This window comes from Falco punctatus (genome assembly GCF_963210335.1).
Source record: "Falco punctatus genome assembly, chromosome: 12".
In the NCBI taxonomy this organism is placed as follows: domain Eukaryota; kingdom Metazoa; phylum Chordata; class Aves; order Falconiformes; family Falconidae; genus Falco; species Falco punctatus.
Genome location: NC_137592.1, coordinates 27483224 through 27495458, shown reverse-complemented (window position 1 = coordinate 27495458; position 12235 = coordinate 27483224). Strand labels below are relative to the sequence as shown.

Here is a 12235-nt window from a genome sequence, read left to right as displayed (position 1 = left end):
ATGGAGCAATGCAAGGTCATGGTCACATCTTGTATTTCTCTGACAGACAGGAAATTAACATGACCCAAGAAATCACAACATACACACAAGAAAAACTCCATCCCATGCTACCAAAGAAAATGAAAGAGATGTACAAGAGCACCTATTTTTATCAAGGTATTTCTCCACAAAGACTGAAATCCGTGTTTTTATTAGCCATTAATGATTGACAGTAAGCATATGCAAGTTTGACTCTGGAGTAGGGAGACTTCAGGCTGTCACATATCACGCTTCAACTGGTACATGCTTCAGTCTTCCTTCCTGTGCAGATGTAAGAATTTGTGAATGTAAGTCACCAGGGGGTTCATTTTTGCTCTCAGAAAACCTCCTTTGACCAGAGAGCTTTTTTGAAGATAGATTACAATTTCTCCAGTTTATCAGACTGAGTACAGGGACAAATGCTAGTTTTTATCTTTATATGTATCCAACCTCTTGCAGCAAGTGAAAATACTATTATTAAGCAATTTTGTTCTGAATTTCTCATTTCTAAGTTTTAAAAGCAAAGTATTTCACTTTGAACAGGCATTTTGCTGTTGAGCTGCTGTTCCGATGTCTGTGCATTTAGTCACTTAGAATATTTTTTTTAATTATATAAACTGTATGTATATTCAACACAATTAAAAGATTTAAAGGGATTTAGCAAGCAATTATACTAAGGCTCTTTAGCATATGCTGACACAAATGAAAAACTGTACATATATAATGCAACACCAGCTTCTGTATGTCCTGAGATTAAATTTGTTGTTTGCTCAGTAAGAAGCAAGCAAAAAAAGGGAACATTTTCTGAAGATTTAAAGGCTTTCAGTATTGTAACTAAGACTCAAAAAAAGCACTGCAAGATTAAACAGATTTAATATAGTCAAAGCTGTTCAGCAAAAAGTTAGCAAAGTTCATGCATTTGACTGAATGAACTAAACATCCTACAAACTGGAAATGGAACGCAAGAATTTTGTGAGGAGGTATCCCATTAAAATCACAGAAAATACTGTAAAAGTGGGAGAAGTGATGTATGCAGATTTGCTAGTCCAGTACATTCATCTATTTATGATGATATTAAAAAACCCAAACTTATTTCCTAATAGATGAGCCAGGCTATCTGAAGTATGATCAGGATTTCTACCTGTACCTTCCCTTACTTGTACTAATCTGTTAGTGGCACCATCTCATTTCTATTTTGCATTGACGGTCAAAGCTTTAAGATAAATTTTTTTTTTATTATTCAGCAGATATCATGGGCAGAAATCTCAGTGTAGCAAAATTAATGCCAAATTGCTCAGGTGCCCTCTGTATTTCCCTCTTGCATTGTGTTTGGGGTTTTTTGTTTTGTTTTACTGTTCAGGCACCACTGACTATAATTAAAAGCATGTACATCAATTATTACTTACTAGGAGATGAAGACAACATTGAAATCATCAGAGAGGAAAGACAAGTGATTCTGGAAGGAGCTAGAGAGACAGAGAATTATAGTAACTTACAAACAGCTTTCCAAAGTCTATGTTCCTCTTTCTGCACTTTCCCCCCCATCATGAAGAAGATTGAAAACTTTTAAGTAGCAATACCCAAATCTTTCAAAGCCCACCTCTTTAAGAGTGCTGAAGATGAGGTCACTTGGCCATGTGTAGTTTATAATTTTGCTTTTTGTTGTCTAGTGTTTTCTTGTTTCACATTTGAACCTTACTACAACCTATTAATTTAAAAGCGCATGAGAACAACTATACACGGTCAAAGCATTCCAATAAACCGCCATCATTCTTGTTGTTTAGCCACGATTATTTTTCCTAAATACCTGTACTTAAGCGCTCAGTTTTAAAAGTCATCTCAAAAACCACACCAATTACTCCTTTTCAGGAATGAACACAGCTGATGCTGGTTTTCCAGTCAATTTAGTACAAAAGAAAGGACCCATGTTTTTTACCATGTCCCTCACATTATCAGCTTTACATCTTCTGAAGACTACAGTTCAAAGGCCCAGCAGATTGCTAGTTAAGTACTAGCTCTTCTGTTCAAGGAAAGGTGAGAGACACAGGGCATGGGAAATTCATCTTCAAGCACACACAGAATCTGGAGCTTCTAAATGGCAGAGACTAAAGGTCAAAATATGGCCAAGGCTGGTACTCAGCTGCACTCAGACCAGAGCAGGAACCTTCAAAGTCCCTTTTTCCTATTGCTTCAAAAAAATGCTTGCTTCAAAGCAATCGGAAGTCTAGACAAATACTAATGCTTAATTAGTACAATTAAAAGCCTGCAAAAATCCCTTGGATTGCCTGATGAATAAGGGAATTTTTTTTTAAGTGCACTTAATATTTTTCTAGGCATGTTATTTGTAATTTGGTCAGCCACTGAATTATAAATGGCTTTTTTTATTTGTATCCTGGTCTCTGTGTGTCAGCTCTTTGCTTTCAGCTCTGTGCAAGGGCAATAGCAAGTGCAGCATGTTGTCTGCATAGCCAACAATGCATAATAATCATCATGGGAAGGGTAATGAATTAATAAAACCAGAATAAACCTCTTAAGGTATCACACTCAAGGATAATGTAAGACTTAAAGTAAAAATTAGTCAAATGAGTAAAAATGAGAAAGCACAGCTCAAATTACTGACTGCCATGAAAAATTATTTCTGAGAAAAAAACCCAGACCCGGCTCATTTGTTTGATCACAGGGAGAGCTCTTCCTCCACACGTGCACGAAAGAGAATCTCACATTTGGGCTCAGATTCGGAAGGATGCACGAGACTGCTACACATTCCCTTTCCTTTTCTCAACTCCATCAAGGCTCCCAAGTATACCATGGGGCTATTAATGCTGGAACAGGAAAAGCAGCATCTAGTTTGTGGTTCCCATGTGCCTCTAGCCTCTTCATTCGGGAAGCCATTGGATAAAGGATTCCTATTTTAGCACAGAATAAATGGCTTAAATGAGAATAAAGTCAGAATTTGCACTGTTTCCATACAAATTACCAACACACAGGAACTCCTGATCTACAGAACAAATCAAGATGTTTGGAACATCCTGAACGCTACATGAAATGATGGTAACAGCTTTTGCCTTTTAGTGGCTAAAGGTGGATATAAAGTTTCAGAAACAACCTTCAAAAATCTGACCTAAAGGATTTTTTTTTAAGGTATCTATTTTTAATCTTCCTACGAGGAGTAAGCCTCTTTTATTACATTATAACGCAGTATACGCATAAGTATTTTGTACAAAAAACATTAGTACACATTCCATATAAAAAGCAAAAACCAAAAGTATCTTTTTAATGCATCAAATACAGCAGAAGCTAACAACTTCAAAAATGGAAAAATATTTAGATAGATGGAAAACACTCCATTTAAAAAACTCCATGTAGGAGTTCTTGTGAACAGTTAATGTTGCTGAAATGAGAATATTTGAAAATATTGTATAGACATGTATACGTATAATCAGCTCGGCAAGCCATGCAGAATGTACTAGATAACAATTATCCTTTTCCTGGAATCAAGCAGGGAGCTGTTTCATAACAAAGTCTTGTTATTAAGACTGGTATTTGGCAAACATTCCCTTGCTTTTTGAAAAAACAAGAGCTTTTTATTTCTTTCTGCTTCTAATCTTTATGCCAAGTAACTAGAAGGAAAATATAAAATGGGTAAGAGGCAGCTATAATGGTCTATCCTCACTTCACAGCTTTTTCATTTTTATAAATCTCCTTTTTAAAGTATTAATTAAAAGTGTAAGTATTCAAATATATCCACAATACTGTTTAAACAGTGTGTGGCACAGAACATTCTGAGATACAGCAGAACTCAGAATCCCAGGACTGTCACATAAATCTGCAATGCCAAAACAGTTCAAAAGACAGCTTAAATATAACTGAAAGGAAGATGTACAGCAAGTCTGGAGGTATTAACGCTTTACCAGTTTCCTGACTCTGAAGTACCATGGTTTTTGCCTTAAGCTTAAAATATAAATTGGTCTAGCAAGCAAAGATTTTGAATCCAGCAGTTCAAACTATCCAAGCTTTGGGAGCTAAAACCTCCATACTAGCCTGGTAGGGGACGAGGAGTAATTTACATATATCCCAAAGTCTTAAATTTTAACCAGATTAATGACTCTGTGAGGCTTTAAAACTGATTTTCTTTTCATGTTCTAGCTTGAGACAACTGCACGGTCATGCAAAGATCATCTTACATGTCTTTTTATCTCGTCTTTTTTACCAGAGATAATTCAAATGCTTTTCAGAACTGTTCTCTACTTACCTGCTTTAGTCAAAAGCATTAAGACTGTAGTCTTGAAATGTAAATAATGGTAGGTGATATAGAGCAGGTCTGCTCCAAGCAAAGAGTACTTGTATGGATTTATTGGTTCAATATTGCAGAAGCGCAAGAACTACACGCACTGGCAATTTGGCACAGTTTCCTTATCAGCAGTAACATAAGCTCTTTTGCAGCTCTCTAACCTCTCCTCCCCAACCTTTTGTTTCCAAGTCGACAGACCTCAGCTTTCCAAATTGTATCACCAAAGAGAGATTCCAAAAGGAATAGCATCAAGATTAGCAAGGATACTGATAGCTTTTAACTGGTGTTTTCCTATTCAAAAGTTCACATACAAGTCTGAAAGAAGCAATTCAATTTGGTACCAGAGACAAGAGCCATGCACAGCACTGTTACCCCATGCCTTCCACAACCCTGAGACAACTTACTGAATGATCTCTGCACGTTCTTCCTCTTCTGCTCCTATTTACATGCACACATTCCTATATAAAGAATAGATTTTGAACAATACCAGGAATGATTTAAAGAGTTTTCTGGTTTTACACTTATTTATTGTAGCTTTTAGTTCTGCTAGAGTATGCAACCCTTCATTATTTATTTTATCCTACTTTCATTGCACTACACATGCTGCTGGGCTGTATAGTTTTACTCTTACCTAGTGACTCCTAACTCAATGCTTCCAGTTGTCAAGCATCACTCTTTGTGCTTCTTCCACTTCTTCAGATTAACAGCCCTACTTGGCGGTTCTTCTTCATTTCTACTGACTACTTGGTGAAGGTTGCTGACGATTACAGAAGCAGATGGCAGCAAAGGAAAGGCAATAACTACCCACCACCCAAGTGGCCCTAAGCCCCACAGGTTTCTTGAGATACATAAGTGCATTCCGACAAAAAGGGTTACTTCAACATGAGTCCTCCAAAGGGGCAGGGTAGAAAAAAAGTCTTCCAATAATACCTGAAATGAAAAACTAAGCATACCACACTCCAAACAGGTAAGTTTGGAAACTGTTTGTCAGAAAGCAAATCAAGCCCCCAGATAATCACATTCTGATATAGAGATGGCTGGAATTTCCCAAGGAGTGTCTTTGTGGTCAAGATACTATGCCCACTAAAAAGAGGTATAGACATGTTTGAATGAACTAAGTCTTAAGTATGTACACAAAATACCATGAAAAACTTTGCTCAAGATCTTCCAGCCTCAGAAAAATAACTAAAAGTCATCAGAATCATTATGACCAACAGTGGACCTGTTTTACCTACTTTTACAACAGATTTTTTTGCCATAATCATATTATACACCACCAACCACTAAAAATATTTTCTTTTCTGCTATAAGCCTTTTTCACCAATCCAAAACAAATTTCCAGTTGCACAGACATTCAAGTTACAGTGTATAGATGACATTTCCATGTAATTTAGTTTAAACTTCAAAGCTGAACACACTACAAAATTCCAGATCCAGCCAGGTTTAAGACGATAGGACAAGTGTGGCATTATTTCAATCTGTCTTCTTTATACACTCCAATCTGCAGTGATATACCAGAGCCACATTCCTTTAATATTAGGTCACTGACAAACGTTAAGCCTTGGGCTTCAAAACCTGACAAAACCTGTCGTGCTGAAACAATTGGTTACCTGCCCAGAGCTGTACGCATTAGCCACAGTTTGCAAAAAGTGTTTGCCCCACTCTATCTAATCACATCTTCCCCCCACCTTAAAGTTATAACAATATTTGAATGCATTTTTAAAAATACAAAGAACCAAAATGAAAGCTACTTTGACTACACAGTGAATTTAATTAATGTATCATATGAGAACCTGCACTTTAAATAATCCTGTTAAAACATGCACATGTTGGATGATTTCCAATTAGCCTTGTAAGAAAAATATCTGGAAAAGAAGCTGTTGTGCAGATTATATGCTCAAAATGCAGTAAAATTGAAGTGTGGAACAAAGATCATGCAAAAATATCGCATACCCAAGCGTTACTCTTCTGTGTACAGAAAGTCATTTGAGCATGTAAAAAATGAAGATGGACATATCACCTATTCTCTTTAGCATTGCAGTAACTACAAATGAGACAGTTTGCTTCTTCCTAAGCATATATCCATCCACCCACAAGGCTGCATTCAGTTGCTCCCTGTTTTTACCATCTACCAACATGTCTTCACTGACAACAGCCTCCCAGTATGATAAACTAGGTTTAAAACACAATGGGAGACTACTACATTTAGACACACTTCGCAGACTATTCAGAAGGAAAAGCAGTCTTTGGTTCCATGCTGATAACACAAGCGATACAAATGTACACGTTTTCCATTAATGCAGCCACAGCCAATCTAAGAAGTTCAAACGCACAAGAAGTCCAACTTCCCCAACATGACATGGCACCTCAGTCCTATTTACCCTAAGTTTAGAGCTAAAAGAACAGGTAACCGCAACCAGAAGCTAGGTGTCTTTCAGAAGATGGACTCGTTTGATGGACCTATAAGGCATATTGCAAATATCTTCTCGCTGAGAAAATTCAGTTGCCTTAGCTAGAAGCAACTCCAGAAATGAAAGAGTAATCACTTGATAGGGATACATAGGGTATGCCAACACATATAGATGAGTAAATAAGTACAGGTGCTTTAAAGGTCAGACTGTATACTTATTTTGATTGCTAACATCAAGACAAACATTTCTTCATAAATGATTATTTATAATTTATGTACATATATGTACAAATGTACACCACAGTGAGGGAGTGCAAGATGAAAAAACCCATCTTGGCTCAAAATTCCCATCACAGCAGTTCAAACAGTTTTTTGTATTTCTGAAGCGCCAAGGAAAACATTTTTTTACCATAACTGGAAGAACTTTTCACTGATCTTTTTTCTAGAATAAGAGCAGAAAACCAGATTATGGATCACATTTATTCCCTTCCTCAAAGCTATGGAATACAGATGAAGTTGAAAAGTCCTGCTGCACAGGGAGAAAAACAGCAAAATTAGTGTACCCATTCTGACAATTCGAAAAGTATGAGTGATTGATTCTGTAAGTGCTCAACCTCCTGTATACCTCTGCATACAAAATTATATAAAAGTTTTCATCTTTACTTAACAAGTATGGGGTGGAAAAAAACATGTCTGACTAAGCAGTTCCAACAACTAAGATTTTTTCCATTTGTAAGAGGAATAACTGGCCGGGGAAAGCTGATTTGCATTTTGTATTATTATCCTTATTCTCATCTGCTTTCACCTTCAGGAAAAAAGCTTTATTCACTTTGACTTTTTCCATATTACATATTTGTCCTAATCTAATATTCTCAGTAGTATAAAATTAGTTCATACATTTCATCAAGACAAAATAATTGTACCTGACTAAGAAATACTTGTAGCTCCAAACTCTCGAGCAAGGATTGTTGGATGACAGGGAGAAGGGCAACTTTATTACTCCAGAGAAAATTCATCCAGTTTGGCCCAATTACAACTCAGAAAAAAACCCCAAACCTTGCATAAAAGCTTTAAAGTGTCTTACTGCAATGGGGAATTTGATTTTTAGAAATTGTGTCTTGGACTGACTGATTTTGCCCAAGATCAGCAGGCTGTAGATTTTCCTTGTCATTGTTGCTCCCTGTAGCTGGGACTACTGTCACTGGAACACCAAAGCCAACAAATATAAAAAGGCAAGTTCATACAAAGTGGAAGATAGAAAGGATTAAAAACTGGAACAATTCAAAATTTCTCAATCCAAGCACAACTGAAGTTCAGTAGATACATACACCGAAAAGACATGGGGGTAGCTTACTGAACCAGCTGATCTGACAAAGAAAATTGTTGAAAGTATGTTTCAATGCATATTTTTTGAGCAAATATGGGTTTTGATTAGACTATGCAGACATATCAGTTCTTTCCATGTTTTCTTAGCTAGCTCTGCATTGGTTTGTTTCACCCAGTATAGGTGTACATTGTGTCTTGTAGAAGAGTTAACGAGCTTCTGAGAAGAAAACCAATCCCCAAGAAGAAAAAACAGCCTTTTTTTTCCCCCTCAAGAAAGAACTAATTCACTTCAGGAATATTCATGTAGTCTTGCAGAACTAGTTTCCTGACTTGGTTTCTTCTGGGGGGAGCGGGGGGAAGTCGGTAATGTGTTAAAGATTAACTTATAAAAACACTGGGGAAGAAATTTGGTTCATGTTCCTTTTAGATCTTCTGCTTTTGTAAGAAAATGTAATAGTTATGGAAAACATTAACCGTACCAAGAACTACAAATGATGCAATCTGCTTACCTTATCCTGGCTATATGTTGCTGCACAGGCTGATGCTGAAAATGGTCAGGCCACTGATGGTGAAGGCAGAAAGACGGGGAGGGCTGAAGACAGCAGGCAGGCTGATATATGGGGGGTTGTTTTTGGCAAATAGATGCTGAATACTCAGTATGTGGCTGCATGCAGCACGAAGTCATAGGAGATGGTGCTGAGCTGCCAACCACTGAATGACATTCTTGTTTGTTATTATGGCTACTTAGAGAATGATGGTACGGACATGGGTGGCAGCATTGCGACAACATCTGCTGAGTTCTTTGGTTGTCTAAAGGCAAAAAGGATGGTTTGATTGTACCATTAAGTTGCAGGCAGCCATTTGGACTCGCTTTTGTTCTTGGTGTTTCCTTGGATGGGAGTTGTTGGACCACGACATCTCCATCACTAGCTGCAACACCTGGGCCAGTAGCATTTGACAAGATGCTGCCATTGCTCAGAACCACAGAGTCACTGACGTTGCTCATAGCCATGCTCCAAGTTCTCAGTGGATGTGCGATGTTCCTGAAGAAAAAAATAAAGCAAAGTTCACAGAGCTGCAGTGTTTTCAGATGCTCAGAAATAAATTTAGATTAATATGAGTGAAGCTCCTCTCTCAGCTCATCTTTCACAACACAGGGAAATAGAAAGGAGTCACATACACACTGCCAGCAACGTTTTGAAGGACTTTCATTTGTTCAACAAAAAGAGTGAAGCTACAAAATGCTCAGAGACTAAACCAAAATATAAGTCAAATGAATAGACATTCCATAGTCTCCGGGTCACGGCGGAAATGTAATGGTTGGGATGCACAGGACAGTTTTGCACAATTTATTTATCCACTATTTATGAAAACAGATTTTGGTATAAACTGCGTAACCATCCACACCTTGCACTGCAATTTGCTCGTGGGCTTTGAAAGCCAGCAGGAGACAGGATCATGCTGTAGAGATTGTTTAATAATCATTAATGTGCTAGTTTCAGTAACTTCCTTTCCTATCTCCAATTTCTACTGAAAACAAGGCAAATTTGTATTTTTGAAGAAATTATTTTAAAATGCTTTATTTAAATAAAGCCACTTCAGCAGATGTGTCAGAGTTGCTGGATGGTAGACTAAGTCTTTAGCAGAAGCTCAAAATAAACTGTTACAAACAATAAAAGGTACACTACAAACACATGTTTTTCCAGCCTAAAAAAAAAAAAATAATCCCAGGATTCAGTTGCTGCTGATTGAGAAGCTCATGCTTCCAAATAACACATATTCCAAAGGCAGTTAAGATATGCTCTGCACTGTAAATAAAGGATATTAAAGATTTTCTTCTAAAGTCTTGTCTTCTTCAAGCAAAATGTAAGTGAAAGCTATTAATATTGGAAAGGTGACTGATGAGTTTGGCTCAAAATTAAAACTTCTCCGAGGTGCTCGCAGCAGCCAGTTTCCCCTGTGTTAACTATAATTGTGTTTTAATAAGGTTTGAAAATAAGTTGGAGATGATTATTTTGATAAATAGCATGAAAGGTCGAACAAAACTTAGATAAGAATTTGTTTCCCAAGTTATGGGGTGGAGGAGGGGGTCAAGGGGTCAGAGAAGGGAGAAAGAAGAAAGAACACTAGCTACACACTATTTAGAAGAATAAATCAACACTAGCTTAAAAACTAATCAGTTAATTACAACTTCTTTGTCTAACTTAATGCTACCTTTTTAATACTGAATTTAATCGACAACATTCCAAGTCCAAATTGCAAGGCTTGCATTACAGACACTGAACTCTGCAGAAAGACACAACATACAGATTAAGGCAGATAAGTGAGGAAGTTTCTAACACATTTTCTTCCCCAATACCTTTGCTGAGTGCTCGGAGTGCTAAGCCTGCACAGCCAGCTGAGCTATTTAATTGCCTGAATGCTAATTCTGAGCAGAAAGTGCTTTGCAGAGTGGAATGCTACCCCCAGCAGCCCCCCTGCGCAGCGTCTCCCCTAGACATAGCTAAATCCTTCACTCCTGAAACGCAAATTAATCCTCTGCTATTTGTTCTAGATCATGTGCAGAGCCAGATGCCCTGGGAAATCACTTCCATTTAGATAACCGCTCAGAACAGGAGAATATGCTGCTTGATGGGCATATTTTTTCCAGCCTCCAATTCCACACATTCTTGCCGGGTATCCCCTCCCCTGGCCCAGGCAAGTCAAGCCCACGAGGACTTTCTGCTGAGCACAGAGAGTAAATTCAAGTGGCTGGCTAAACTTCGTTTCAGTCTGAAAAGCCGTATTAGTTACGTGAAATACTGCTGTATTTGAACAGCCTGGTTCTCTCTCGCCCTGTAGGCAGCTTCAAAGCCTGCTGAAGTGGACAGGGCAAGAGCTGGACATCAAGGCAGAGAAAGCCCCTCTCGAGGCATCTGGCAGCATTTTGGGGATTTCTGGCTGCTTAATTTCACATTCACTCACATAAGAGACAGGCTGCACAGTGATGTTGTTACATTTCTGTTTCAAACTTCGACACACATATCACTTGAAACTGCAGTACACCGATCAAAGTTACTATCCTGCAGATGACCATTATAACTGAAAAAGTACAGAGATACTGCAAATATCTCACCCTTCAAGACGACAGGCACACCACCCTTTTGCCTTAAACCCAGGACATCTGCAGCGTGCAGCAATTGAGATAACACAACATAATTTTTAGTAGCTGTTTCAAATCACTTTATAAAGGAAACCACACGTTTACACGCAAGACACACATGTGCCAAACAGAGATGCAAGCTAACTCATGTGTGTGAAGCTGGGCAATCCCAGCACAGACACAGCAGCTTGGAACCTTCAGTGTATCTGCGCCCCTCGTGAACGCGGGCATGGGATTTTTAACTTCTCTTCCAGACAATCCAGCAGCCTCCACTTAATATGATCAAAAATAAAATGCTTTCTTTTCAACAGATGTAATATCTACCTGCATGCCTTTGAGTTTGAACATAATCTTTAGAAAGACTCTTTAGAAACTAGTAAATTCAAAGAAAAGCCAAAGATCATCATCACCACCATAACACACAATTCTGCCTTTGTTCTCCTGCTGAACAGGCTATTCATGAACTATTTCAAGCTATAAAAATTTTAACAGATCAAGTTGATGCTTTCTTCCAAAGCCTTGAGAGACTATTGAGTTCCGTCCATTGGACATGGAGTCTTTGAGCAAGGCAACAGAAGCACCTGCTTACCTTGAAGTTCTTTCAATACCATATTAAAGTGAGAAAGACTACTTTGGATGCTTAAGGTAGCTATCTGGTTAAGTATTTTATTCACAGCTAAGAAAAACTGACGAGGACTCAAACCAATCCTCTAGAATATGAGTTGGGCTGTACATTTTAATTTGGTTTGGTAGCTTTTCTTCCTTTAAACAAATGTGAGATGGTTGATGACACCTAACAAGTCTAATATTACCCGAGTTTAATTTTGCACATGTTTGAGGGTATTAAAAATTATGTACTATGGTACTTCATTTCTGTGACACTCTATTCTGGTCACTGCAACTCTACTGACAATGAAACTTCACCTGCAGCTATCACACCAAAATATATTCTTAGATTATATACTTATCTCTCTGCCGTATTTTGTCTCCTCTGCCACAACTGCAGTGACTGGGATCTTACTGAGAGATGTAATAATGTCCAAAGGAA

General features: G+C 37.9%; 1 protein-coding gene across 3 annotated transcripts in view; it reads right to left on the bottom strand.

Annotated features, from left to right (window-relative positions):
* The window catches only part of DISP1 (dispatched RND transporter family member 1), a 108063-nt gene that overhangs the window by 40797 nt on the left and 55031 nt on the right, over positions 1–12235 (bottom strand). For all 3 annotated transcript variants that reach the window (XM_080408700.1, XM_080408701.1, XM_080408702.1), the window contains exon 2: positions 8555–9088. In XM_080408700.1, coding sequence (XP_080264826.1) covers positions 8555–9088 — 534 coding nt within the window. The remainder of the gene's footprint in view (positions 1–8554; positions 9089–12235) is intronic.